This window comes from Cornus florida, unplaced genomic scaffold (genome assembly GCF_030987335.1).
Source record: "Cornus florida cultivar Cherokee Brave unplaced genomic scaffold, ASM3098733v1 CherokeeBrave_3.0.0_Hap2_Chr11, whole genome shotgun sequence".
Lineage (NCBI taxonomy): Eukaryota > Viridiplantae > Streptophyta > Magnoliopsida > Cornales > Cornaceae > Cornus > Cornus florida.
The window spans coordinates 123,722,851-123,736,879 of record NW_026775581.1 but is presented as its reverse complement, the minus strand read 5'-3'; the positions used below and the strand labels follow the sequence as shown (position 1 = coordinate 123,736,879).

The window sequence follows — 14,029 nt, the reverse complement described above, 5'->3', positions numbered from 1 at the left end:
CCCCGACGGAATGGAAAGGCGCCGATTCGATGACGAGTCACAACCGGTCCGCCGTCATCCGTGTTCGCCCACCGTTCCACTGCACCGCCAGTTCCGATCCTTGCTCATTACCGCAGAATAGTGCTCTCCGCCGGTCAGATTCTTGCCAGCTTCTGTTCATTGCTCGCCGCTTTACTCCGCCGCCTCTCGCCGATAAGTCCATTCTTGGTGATGTTTTGGGGTAAAAGGGTTAGGGGATAGTAAGGTAATTTGGTTCAAAATTAAAGGGTTATTTAAGCAACAAAATATAATAAACAGTCGTCAACTTTATTTTCCGAAACTGTCAGACTCTGATGATGGTGAATATAAGTCAGTAAAAATACCTAAATACGTAGTGTGTGTGTATGCATAATTATAAAATTTAATTGATTACCTTAGTTTCAATATTGGTTTTTCACTGGGTGAGGATGAACACCAACAAACGCCCCCTTTCTCTCTCTATAAGTATCTCTCTCTAAATCACTGTGCTATTCTCGATTTGAAGAATGCAATGGGTGAGGAAGAACTATTTTATAATAAGGGATTGGGTCTCTATTGTAGAGAATTCCTAATGAGTCTTGGAGTGAGATTAGAAATCCTAAAGTGTAAAGTACAGCCAATATTTTTTTACAAACAAAGTCATTCAATAATACAATATATGCTTAGATTTCTTTGAGTTTTTTTTATAGAAACCAAAATACTCTCACATGCTAAAGATTAGTTATATACACTACTATACTACTTCTATATTGTTTACTTGGTCCCAATTACTAACCTACAAATTTTTCTCTTTTTTTTTGTTCGGCTAATTAATAAATTTTTAAATAAAGAATAAAATCATGTACAAGGAGATTCCATTTTCCATCCTTCTAAAGGAGGAATTATTTTAGTTTTAAGTTTCTTATTTATCCATAAAACTAATAAGAATTTATTAATACTTATATATATATATATATATACATACTCGTATTTATTTATATAAGAAAATATAGGATTTTTTTATTTTTCTGAAATTAACAGTTGTTTAAGTGTGGGCTTAATGGGTATAGAGTAGGAAAGGGACCCAATATAGAACTGCAACTCCTAATATTGTTATTTAAACTCAACTAAATTAGATACTCCCTTCATCTCCAAGATTGTTATTTAAATCCAACTAAATTAGATATTTTCTCCATTTCAAAAAGAGTGTCATCGTAACTCTTCAATTTGTGATAGTCACGGTTTTTCAAAAGAGACTCTTTATGGGACAGATGGAATACAAACTAAAAATCTCGAAGCACAATGTACTTAAGCCCTATAAAGGCTAATAAATAAATAACAATAAATTAATTTAATGCCAAGTCTGGGAATTTGAGTAACTAAATCCAAACACCAATTTGATATTCCCAAACACAAATGATATTATGTAAAATAAACTTGCTATGACTTATTTTGGGTCAACCAAAATATCCCGTGGAGTTTTCGTTTCAGCCCACTGTGCTTTGTTTAGCCGTAACTCATTGAAATTATCCCAGTTATATATGTATATATAATTTACTTAACTTCCACAAAATATGAAAGATTGTTTTGATCAGAAATATTGTTTTGATCACTTAGAACCTGTGGTACTCTTCTTCAGAGCCTTGTATTGTTTTTAAGTAAATATGAAGGTAAAGTAGTAGGAGGAAACACTTGTCAAAATGTTGCTTCAATTTCAGTCTCATGATTATGATTCTGGTGGGTCCAAATTAATAAATCACCGCAGCAGCTATTTGACTATTTCAATATGAAATAGTTTCAGAGGTAACTAGGAAGGAAAATAGTAATAATAAAAAAAAAGTTTCAGAGGTATTTGTTTATTTCTAAAGTGAGAGTGTTTGCATTTCACTCTTGCACCAAATTTTTTTTTTTTTCTTTTTCCCAGTAAGGCACTTTGAGAAAAACATGTAAACAAGGTATAAATTCCTTTTATACTCTCTCTAAATATACGTAAAGTAAATATATATAATATAAATGAAATCATGTTCAACAGATCAGAGTGGCGCAGCGGAAGCGTGGTGGGCCCATAACCCACAGGTCCCAGGATCGAAACCTGGCTCTGATATAAAAGAGTAGCTTCCCTCCCAATTTTTTTGTTCCAACGAGAGATCTAAAATTTCTCACGAGTTTCGCTTCACTTTTTTTTTTCTCTCATTTTTTAAAATCCAAAGATTGGATGTTGATGGACTGTGTGTGATATGACGCTGAAACTCAATGTTTAATAAGTTGTAGTTGGTGTGTTGCAAGTTGCAACAAGTTGAGGACTCTCTTAAAGAAGCTGATGTCTCTCTCCAAACCACATTTGAGTATGTGAGGAGGTAGTTAATAGTGTAGTTGATAGATGAGACTAAACCTATTTTTTCTGATTTTGGTCTCATGTTGCAGTGGACACTGTGTCCCATAACATTTGTGTTGAGGTTGATGTTGATGTTGATGCTAATATATATATATATATATATATATATATATATATGGTCTTGACCTAACTTTCGCCCACAATAAACATCACTTCAACTTGAAGGTCTCATTGAGGTGTTCATTACTCACAAACAGCCACACCAACATCTGTATGGGATACTTATAATATGGACTAACGGAAAAAGTATGACCTGTAAATCCGTGGGGGCGTGGAAGACTTTTTGTTTTGGGAGGAATCGCCTCTTATAATATTGCAACAGAAACATTCGACATATTTTACAAAATTAGCAAACATGAGTTTTTTATGTTTAGAACAAAAACTTAAACCGATAATGTTATTAGAGGAGGAGATATAAATCCCCTAATTAGCATCCTTGGTTTGATTGTTTGGTTTGAAAATTATTTTTAATTAGTTATTAAAATTTTAAACTTGCAAAATTTTTGCACCAAACATATTTTCATGTTTCTGTTTTCAAAAATCTTGTAATAAATATCCGTTACGTAAAAAACAGTTTTAAACGTACTTCAAAATAGAAACATTATTTCTGTTTCCAATCAAAACAAAAATACAAAAAGTTATCAAACCGAACAAGCTCTATTTTGGACTCACAAATGAACAACGGTGCTATCTATTTCACCATGATTATCCATGCAGCACATCAATGTTATTTAGAATGAAAATTCTAACAGTAAACGATAGTGGAAGAAGGGCGTTCACAAGCGTTACACTTTTTCAACTCACCTGTGGAATAAACTTAAACCAAACAAAGTAAACGGACTAGTCACTAGTCAATGTCATTATTTAGTGCTTGCCATTCCAAGCTGTGTCATAAAGAAAAAGGATGATGTGGGCATGTCTCATCACAGTGGGTGTTGATTAGTCAAGCCTTCCCATCAAAACTGTATCATACTTAGAGTTTTGAATCCGTATTCACATATTGATAGGGTACAATTACAAATGGGACCCATCACATTCACATACAATAGAATATTATGGGGGCTGATGTGGAAAGTAGGTTTTTTTTTTTTTTTTTTTGTCCGAATTGAATGGGAAGTCTCAAAGCAAAGTTTTATGCTTAATGTACTCATAAAATCTCGAGATTCTTGATTTTGTTACCGTTGCTACCCAAACTTTTAGAATGAGAGAGCATTCTAATATTCTATACCCCAAACACAAGTAGCATTTCAACTTTAAGATTCGTCTTACATCAAAAGGGTGGATTGCAATTCTTTGGCACTAAGACAAGTATAAATTCTAATAATCAAAGAATAAACCCATAATGGATAATAATATTCTAAATTATTGAAAAAAAAATGGATAATTTCAATTTTATTAAATATCATTACTTCTCATTTCATTTTTTATTTGTATATTTTTCTGTTTTTGTAACCATAAAAGTACAAATTTTTATTACCATTTGAAACTTTTTATTTAACATCCTTTTTTAAATATATACATACAGACACACACACATAGGGTAAAACTTATGATAAGAAGAAAATTTAAGTGAGAAATACAGAAAACAAATGGTGCCTAGCATATGAAAGAAAGTTACAACAACAACACATTATTTGTAGTAAACTAAATGAGTTTTATTTTTTTATTTCGCTTTATTTAAAATTCTATATTTCTCTGTATCTTAGTCTAACATTACCACATCCAAAAGTCGTGGTAATAAAAGAAATCCAGTAATTTTTATGTTGATTTCAATCTTATTACATGTTTTTTTATTTTATTTTAAGCACATATCAACTTTTTAACCCTTCTATGAATTTTGGTTCACCACATATATGTGGTCCAACACCCTATATATAGGATTACCAATTACCAACAGTTTAGCTTTCTCTTTAATTATACAATGACTTGACAACGAAGAACCAAAAAAAAAAAAAATCATTTATATTTAAAAAATTCCAGTGATTTCTTTCTATACAATCACTTTTGAATAATTCATTAGGAAAAGTATGACTCCAACTAAGCAAGAAAAGACAGTGGCTTGTTTGCTTCTATAACGTGTCACCATAATCTTGTTTAATAATGATCCCACAATGATTATTTGTGTATATATATATATATTGATTTGTGGAGCACTTATTCATAATTTAAAAGGAAAATTACATATAAATGGAGTCAAAGTTTCATATTTACTTAGAGACTGAGTCAAAGTTCCATATTTCTCTAAAATGGATTGCTGAGGTGGCACATGATTTTTTACTGTTTAAAAAATTATGGTGCCTAAAATGCCCTTCCCTAATAAAAAAGTAGTACCTTCAGTTCAAAAAAGTAGTACCTTCAGTTCAAAAAAGTAGTACCTTCGGAGAAAAAGTAGTACCTTCGCGAGTGTTTAAAAAACATGGTACCTGAACGCCAAAAAGTAGTACCTTCAGTTCAAAAAAGTAGTACCTTCGAAGAAAAAGTAGTACCTTCGCGGAAGGGTATTTTAGGCATCACAATTTCTAAACAGTAAAAAACCATGTGCCACCTCAGCAATCCATTTTAGAGAAATATGGAACTTTGACTCAACCTCTAAGTAAATATGGAACTTTAACTCCATTTATATGTAATTTTCCCTAATTTAAAAGTCACCCTGTTTTTAGTGGTGTTTTTATCTACTAATTAACAGTTGAAAACCGACAAATGTCACTGTCTTAAATTTTGATTCTTAATCAATCAGCCCCAAAAGTAAACGTTGTAATACGACCGACAATGTTTGCAAGATTTGAGTTAACAGCAACTATTAGCTCATTCATTTTTTATTAAATCATTACATAGACAGAAGACATCTAACCAAATAATTAACAAGTTTCAAATGAATAAAATACACAAGTATTATGCATGCGCAAAACACATGCAAATCATTACTGATTTTTAATTTCGGTTTTTTATTTATTTATCCATAATGGTAATGCTAATTCTTAGAGTATGTACAATCTTACCGTTTAATGCACCAGACAATTACTTTAAAAAATAATAATAATAATAATAATAATTTAGTGACTAATAAAATATGTGTAATTACCATGAAGTGTGTCCGGAGTTTAGGGTTTCTTTGGTTAGGTAAAAACAGATAGAAAAGAAAGAGAAAGAGAAAATTTTTAAATTTTGTTAAAGTTTTGATAGATAGAAAGAGAAGGAAAAATTTAGTTTCTCGCATTAAGTATTTTTTTTCAAAAAAATATCACCAAAAAATAAACGAAAATTATTTATTTGTCGTTCCTATTTTACCCAAATTATACATTTATATATGCAGAATATTAATGATAATTTGAGTAAAATTGCTTAAAATAGATCCTGCTTCTAAATAGAATTTTTTATTTTTTTTAATTGTCTGTTCTATGTTGTAATTCTAGCCACTCATAATCCGTATATATATATATATATATATATATATATATATATATATATATATATATATAACTATATATATATATATATATAGTTATTTATTTATGTTGTGAAATAATTTATTTTTCTCACAAAGAGTAGTATTGCCTCTTTATCTCTAATTTTTTATTATTTTTAATTTGTTTATCTTAAACTAATAATTAGTTTTACTTAAGAAAATATTATGAAGCCTTATTCTAAATATAAATAATAGAAATGAATATAAACAATTATATATTTGAATTTAATAATCCATCATATTACTTTATAAGGATGGTTTTAGTTTGCATAATCACTTTCTTTTCACTTTCATGCTATCCAAACTAACAAATTAATATTTTTCTACATTTTTTTTAAATAAATTTTCATATACATGCTAGAAATGAGAGATGGCATATTGGTTGTGAGAAAATGACTCAAGAGAGCAGTGGCGTAGCCAGAAATTTCCTTCAGTAAGGGCAATTTTTAATAACAATAATATATATAATTTGAACCAAAATAATATATGTAAAAATTAAAACATTGATTCATAATATTTTTATTCAGTACATTCACAACTGACCTCAACGATTTTTTATATTCGGAAAGCGTTGAATAATAACATCATTGTCAACAGTACTAAATATGTCTTTCTCAATATACATAACCATCATATCATTCATCCATTGGTCTTCCGTTCAATTGCGCAATTGAGTTTTAAAATATTCATGGCATAATAATCATAAATTTAGATGATGATATATATATATCAGATTACCTATCTCCACATTACAGTATTTGTTTAGATTTTGTGAATTTTTAAAATGTTGAAGACTCGCTCAAAGAAAAATGTTGAAGACTGAAAATGTAAAGAAAATAACACATTTGTTTGTGGTAAATTCAAAAGTGTGAAAAGAATATTTTGTATTTTTTTGAGAAAGTGGGAAAGAATATAATATTTTGAGGAAGTAGAAAAAAAAATATCATATTTTTTGAAAAAATTATATTCCTTATATTTTTTTTTAGTGTAATACCGTGAATGGTCATTTGGTTATATGTATATATAAGTACACTATCAAATTTTAGTGGGGACAATTATACAAATATAAAAATCTTTCTATATAAAATTAAAAGTTCAATGAGGACAGCTACCTCCACTTGTTCCTATGTGGCTACGCCACTGCAACAGAGTGACCTTGTCCCAAACCATAATATACACCAAGACATTTTTGTTAATATATTTTATTTTTTATTTTTTAATTTTATTTTAAACTCATGACATTTTATTTATTTATTTTTTAATGGTAAAACTCATGACATATTGATTGTGTAAAAAAGTAAGTTAAGAAAAGTGGCGCTGGCAGTGAACAAGGGTGGATGGTTTAAATTATCCTTATTATTATTGAGATGACAAAAATATTTATTGTTATTTATACAATAATGTAGACGTCTCACTATCATTTCAAATAATTCTGTATAATACCTCATTATCACTTAAAAAAAAACCTATTTAAAATATGCTGCAAGAAATAGCTTGAACAAATTATTTTGCTCAAATTTGCGAATTCGTATGTATGAACTCGAATTGAACCTGTGGACTGTATAAGTATCCTGAAGAATAAGTCCCTAGATAAAAAAATATGCCAAGCTTTCCATACTAGAAATTTCAAATGCAAACTATTGACAAATCAAAATTCTATCTTATGTTTTTTTTTTTTTTTGATACACATTGCATTACATTTATTTCAAAATTTCACCACTTTAAATAGTAGAATTCACCATTGTAATGATAAAATGAAACCAATTAAAGTTAAATTTCGCCATTTAAAATTGTGAATTCAAAGTACAAAAAATCTCCATAAGTGGGTACGCTGTTAATTCGCGCAGCACGATTAGGTGCATTATTGACTCTAAACTGTACAAGAATTGAATACAACGTTGTGGTGTTGAAAAAGGATAATACTGTCTTTTTCGTCGAGAAGGTGTTTCCCACTCGTATTGCAAATGGCCAACAAAAGAAGGAGAAAAGAGAGAGAAAAGAAATAGAGAAAAAAAGCATATGCCCCGTGTGTTTGTCCATGAGAGAGAGAGAGAGAGAGTCGGTGGATCGAGCAAAGGAAAGAGAAAGCAAAAAAAGAGGAAAGCGTTAACTGAGCACATTCCTTACTGAAATTACAGGTATGACCCTAAGCTCCGATCTAATACAATAAATCACTAATAAATTAAGATAAAGAGGACTCCAAGTTAGTGTTTTAAAAACAAGCACTACATGGGCAACATTGTCCACTAATTAAAGTCACCCCCTAAAGTGAATTCCACTGCCACGTGGCATTCTTTACCTCAAGAAACCTCCCTAGCAAAGGAAAAAGAAAAGGAAATGGTAACCCTTTCTGACATCATCAAACAGAGCATCCAGATCTTGCAGCAGAAAGAAGCTTCCTTCCCCTCACTCTCTCTCTATCTCTTCCTAACTTTCTCTCTCTAGCGTAACAAAACCAGAGATGAATTGGGTGGAACAAGACAACATAAGAGAAGAAGAAGCCCACAAAGTAACACCATGAGAGCTCATCATACGAGCCTCCACTTTTTGATCCTATCATTGACTATACTAGCTTTCACACTCCAATTCACAACCGGACTGGCCAAAATTCAAGATTTGATTAGAACTCACAGGAGAATTCTACACCAGCCTTTATATCCGGCGAGTTCAGCACCGCCACCAGCGGAAGCGCCACCGCCTCCGCCACCTGACAGCCCGACTTTCCCCAACCCAGACCAGCCATTTTTCCCGGAGGTCCCCACCGGGACAACCCCGGATCAGGCGCAAACACCGCCGGCACCGGCCAATGGCACGGCGGTGCCAAACCCAATTGCCACTCAGCCAACCAAACCTGCCAAGAAAGTGGCAATTGCTATATCAGTTGGGATTGTCACGCTGGGCATGTTATCAGCATTGGCATTCTATCTCTACAAGCACAGAGTGAAACACCCAAGTGACACACAGAAGCTCGTCGGAGGCAGCAACTCACAGGGACTTCAAGAAGAATCAAGAATTCAACCGTCTACTTTTCTGTATATCGGAACGGTGGAACCAGCGAACCGGAGATCGGTCAATGAGGCTAACGCTAATGAAGCAAATGGGTCGCCTTACCGGAAATTGAACTCCGTAAAGAGGTCGGATCGGTACAGGCCAAGTCCTGATCTCCAGCCGCTTCCACCACTGACTAAGCCTCCTCTTCCAACCATGAATTCGCCACCTCCGATGTCCTCGTCGGACGAGGAGAGTCACGAGACGACGTTTTACACGCCGCACGGCTCTTTGGCCGAAAAAGATGAAGGGTCTTACACGCCCAATTCACGCCATAGCTATCCGAACAACAACACTGGCACTAGCTTGGTGTGTCAGGCCAAAGCTGAACGCGATGTTACTAGTCCTCCTGTTCCTCATTCCAAAAGAACTTCACCCAAATCGCGCCTTTCAGCTTCGTCCCCGGATACTAAACTTAGTATTATACCATCAATTAAGCAACCTCCACCACCGCCGCCGCCACCACCGCCGCCGCCATATTCCCAGTTGCTACTAAAGTCGTCTGTTCAAGCTCAAGTTGAGTATAGTCCACCGACAATGTCATATTCTCCAAAAAGACCAAAATTTTCTTCACCACCACCACCACCAAATATGGCGCGTCTTCATTCAATAAACAATCAATCCCCACAGGCATCCAAAATCCCAGTTCCGCCGCCTCCACCACCGCCATCAATGCTGCAGAAATTTGGATATTCGGAAACAAGTGTCCTCTCAACCCCTGCCCAAGATTTGACAAAGCCACAATTAAGGATTCCTAGTCCCAAAGTAGCTTCTGGGGTTGAGAAAACAAGGCCTGTTGTTGATGAAGTTAGCAGAGGTGCCAGTTCTTCAGAGAGGAATGATGCTGATGATGCGGATGGATCAAAACCCAAATTGAAGGCTCTGCATTGGGATAAAGTAAGGGCAACTTCAGACCGAGCAACGGTGTGGGACCAGCTGAAATCGAGCTCCTTTCAGTAAGTACAAATAGCAAATATCTTATGGTAGAAGTTTATACTGGTGTACTATTTGTGATCATAGAGACCTTTTGGATTGTTTGTAGATTGAATGAGGACATGATGGAGACTCTTTTTGGATGTAATTCCGCTAATTCGGTTCCAAAAGAAGCGACTAGGAGATCAGTTCTTCCTCCTGTGGAACAGGAGAACAGAGTTTTGGACCCAAAGAAGTCACAGAACATAGCTATTCTGTTAAGAGCATTGAATGTGACGAGGGACGAGGTCTGCGATGCACTTCTAGACGGTATGTTATTTACTCACTGATATGCCTAATCAGAAAAGTGCATATAGGACATTTTCTGCATGAAAGATCACCATAGAATAAGTCTATAAAAGAAATAGAAGTTTACATCGTCTTAAATCAGGAGGGCCAACATGTTTGTAGGAAATGCAAGGTGAATGAAGACAAGATAAAAATTTACATTTACCAAACTTGTAGTGTAAAATATGGGGGCTTCAACTACCTATTATGTAGTAGGTAGCTGGTGTGTCTAAGGTACTTAATACACCAGTTCTTGCATACTCCAAATGACACAAGAACTCAAACTTATCTTATTTACAAGCCAAATTGGAAACAAAGAACAGAAGAAAAAGGTTAATGTTGCAGTGCCACTGTCTACACATGGTGAATCACCAGAACAGAGATTGAAAAACTATAAAGCTTTCGAAAACCTTTATGATCAAATGATTAGAGCTAATTTGCAAACAATTAAGGTAGTTAAAAAACCGTAACATAAATTCTCAAAAAAAAAAAAAAAAAATCATCAAGGCATCTACCTACAAGTTTATTTCTGCTGACTCACTCCTCACCTATTGAAGAAGTGATAATTAGCTAATTAGACAATCTATTCAGCACACTCTTCTCAAGTTCAAATAGTGATTCTTTCTATATAATACTTGAAGCATGATACTTAGGACTGCAAATCTGAGCGATTTGTTAGACCGAAGGCATTCAAGTCATTGATTACATGCAAATTGGATTACACGGGGTCCCACTTGCATGTAATCAATGCCTTTCAAGCCATCGGCCTAACAAATAGGTCAGATTTGTGGACTTAACAATCATTTTCCATAATACTTTTACAATCTTCTCCCAACTATATATGATTGACAATTGTGCTTGATTTCACCAAAGGTTTCTGGAGCAAAGTTCTAGTTCAAGTCTTTGTTGACATCATGAACTATTTGTTTCATTGCTATAAATGATTTTCAATGAATCAACAGTTTCACATAATGAGAAAAGGTCCATTCCCTTCAACTGTTTCCTTATTCCCTTTCTCCTCTTCAGCTGTTTTGTTTCCTACAGTTCTCAATCACTTGAGAATATAGATGAGATATTCGTGAATGAATTGAGTTGGGTAAATGAGCACTCTTAGTGTGAGAACTAAGGTATCATCTCAACAGTCAGCACTCTTGACCAGGCAAAGGCTCAATAGGCAAGTATAGCAGGACATTGCTCTAGATATATAGACTAATAGACGGATAGATTAATACATTGCAGAAATGTTTATGTAGTAGTCAAATCAAATTCAAAGTGCTTTGAATTTAACACAATGAATAAGTTTCTAGTTTTCAGGACACATCAAAAATATATCTGATAAACTCTCTGAATTATGTTTTTCCACCTTTAAAATGACATTGTTCAAATTTTCTTTTGGCAACTTTATACCTTCCAAGCTATCTATTTGCTATTCTGTTGCGAACTTGCGACCAGAAGTAATTGCAAGGTTACCCTATATATTGCCTTGAAAAATCATTCCAATGTTGCTGTGTTGGTCTTCCTATTATTGAATAGTCATAAGAACTCAAAACAGAGATTGTATCTCACATATTGTATTTGATTAGTTTAGTTGTTATACATTTGTGTATGAATCTACATGGATTAAGAAAATTCCTTATAATTATATATCAAGGTTGAAAGCATACTATATGCATGCACACTGAATGCTCAGAGAGTTACAATAACGGGATCATCATAACCTAGTAGAATTAATCCTGGAAAGCAGTTGTCAGATAAATTGGCATGACAAACTGCCATTTTAAATGCAATGCCCAAACATTTATGTCCTTTTGTTATTCTACTATACTTTTGGGTGGGTCCTGCACATTCAGATTTTTTCACCACATTTTGTGGTGCAACAGGAAACCCAGAAGGCTTGGGTGCTGAGCTTTTGGAAACTTTGGTGAAGATGGCTCCAACAAAGGAGGAAGAGATAAAACTTAAAGATTACAGTGGAGACATCTCAAAATTAGGGTCTGCAGAGCGATTTCTCAAGGCAGTACTTGATATACCATTTGCCTTTAAAAGAGTTGAAGCCATGCTCTACAGAGAAAATTTTGATACGGAAGTAAAATACTTGAGGAAGTCTTTTCAGACCCTAGAGGTAATTTTTTAGACAAGGCTACTTAATCAATTCCTTTGCTGAAATTTCTAGCTATCAGTTTTCTTCTGTAACATTGCCCTGTTTTCTTGACTCTCCCGTTTTGTCAAACAAATGACTTCCACAAATTAGCTCTTCAATTTTTTATTAATCATATTTGAAGCAACTTTTCTTAAAGGATTTTTTTCATGAGATGTAACTTATCATGAATGACATACCTCAGGTAGCCAGTGAAGAACTGAAGAACAGCCGGTTATTCCTAAAACTTCTTGAAGCTGTTCTCAGGACAGGAAACAGAATGAATGTTGGCACTAATCGTGGTGATGCTATAGCTTTTAAACTCGATACACTGTTAAAATTAGTGGATATAAAGGGAACAGATGGAAAAACAACTTTGCTCCACTTTGTAGTCCAAGAGATTATCAGATTGGAAGGTGCGGGTTCTGATTCTATTACTGAAAACCTCCCAAACCAAATGAATTCCAAAGTGAAGGAGGAGGATTTCAAGAAGCGGGGATTGCAAGTTGTTGCAGGGTTAAGCAGAGAACTTGGCAACGTCAAAAAAGCGGCAGGAATGGACTCAGATGTCTTGAGTAGCTATGTGTCAAAGCTTGAAATGGGGCTTGAGAAAGTACGTCTCGTTTTGCAATATGAGAAGCCAAACATGCCTGGGAAATTCTTTGCATCAATGAAAATGTTTCTTAGAGAGGCCGATGAGGAAATCAGTAGCATTAAGGCTGATGAGAAAAAGGCCTTAGCCCTGGTTAAAGAGGTCACAGAGTATTTTCATGGCAATGCTGCGAAAGAGGAAGCCCACCCTTTCAGAATCTTCATGATTGTAAGAGATTTTCTCTCTGTACTGGATCATGTGTGCAAGGATGTAGGGAGGATGCAGGATACGTCAATGGTGGGATCTGCTAGATCATTCCGGATACCTGCAACTGCATCACTACCCGTACTTAATAGATATAACGTGAGACAGGATACGAGTTCAGATGAGGAAAGCTCGTCACCGTGAGAATATGTTAATATGATGCACTCCAATTTCAAGGGGATACTGTCATTGTTCCGAACTCATTTTGGATCGAAGCAGTGTTGTTGATATCTCTCTCTTTCTTTTGTTAAAAGCATGTCAAAGGAGTAGGATGATTGGGAAGTGAAAACCACTACAGAAGGGGCCTTCATTGTCAAGAGAATTCCACACCGTGCACACAAGGACAACTCTCACATTGTAGATTCTAGCTTCGTTCGTTCAAATCAAGAAAAAGGTGTTTGTGGCATGGAATGGCATTATGGGAAAGTCTACAGAATTGAAGGGCTGGATACCAAATAAAAAGAAGAACAAGAATAAGGAGTTGTGCACAAGAGGGCGACATCAAAATGATCAACATTCAACACCCAGCAACAAGAAACCCTAAATCGCATAATGAAGGAAAGAACGCTTCTTTTTCCCTCTCCAACACAAATTAGCACAGTCAAAAGATAGTCTTCTTCACTTAAACACATACTAGAGAAAATAATGTTTTGATGTCAGACAATGCATAAATCTGAATTTTATTTATATCTCTTTCATAATTAGCAACCATGTTTGAAGCTTTTTGTCTCTTTTTTTTTCCCTTCCGGAAATTAAGCCTTAAATCCTTTGTCATTCTCGTTTGAGTTTTAAGCTGCTATGTGACTGATCATGGTGTATTGAGCTAACAAACGGCCCATCTATTTACTTTTGCAAAACCATGGAGACAGC

General features: G+C 34.4%; 1 protein-coding gene across 1 annotated transcript; it reads left to right on the top strand.

Annotated features, from left to right (window-relative positions):
• The first annotated feature begins 7,888 nt into the window (after positions 1 to 7,888).
• Positions 7,889 to 13,901, top strand: LOC132282785 (formin-like protein 6). Its single transcript, XM_059784572.1, has 4 exons — positions 7,889 to 9,862; positions 9,949 to 10,148; positions 12,047 to 12,288; positions 12,509 to 13,901. The coding sequence occupies exons 1-4, from the start codon at positions 8,376 to 8,378 to the stop codon at positions 13,301 to 13,303; spliced, it is 2,724 nt and encodes a 907-aa protein (XP_059640555.1). The 5' UTR covers positions 7,889 to 8,375; the 3' UTR covers positions 13,304 to 13,901.
• The last annotated feature ends 128 nt before the right edge of the window (positions 13,902 to 14,029 follow it).

Excerpts from the sequence above, each read along its gene's own strand:
- LOC132282785 (XM_059784572.1), top strand. The coding sequence starts at position 8,376 with ATGAGAGCTCATCATACGAGCCTCCACTTTTTGATCCTATCATTGACT. Across the intron at positions 9,863-9,948 it reads CTGAAATCGAGCTCCTTTCA|ATTGAATGAGGACATGATGG; the intron begins GTAAGTACAAAT and ends GATTGTTTGTAG. Across the intron at positions 12,289-12,508 it reads AGTCTTTTCAGACCCTAGAG|GTAGCCAGTGAAGAACTGAA; the intron begins GTAATTTTTTAG and ends GACATACCTCAG.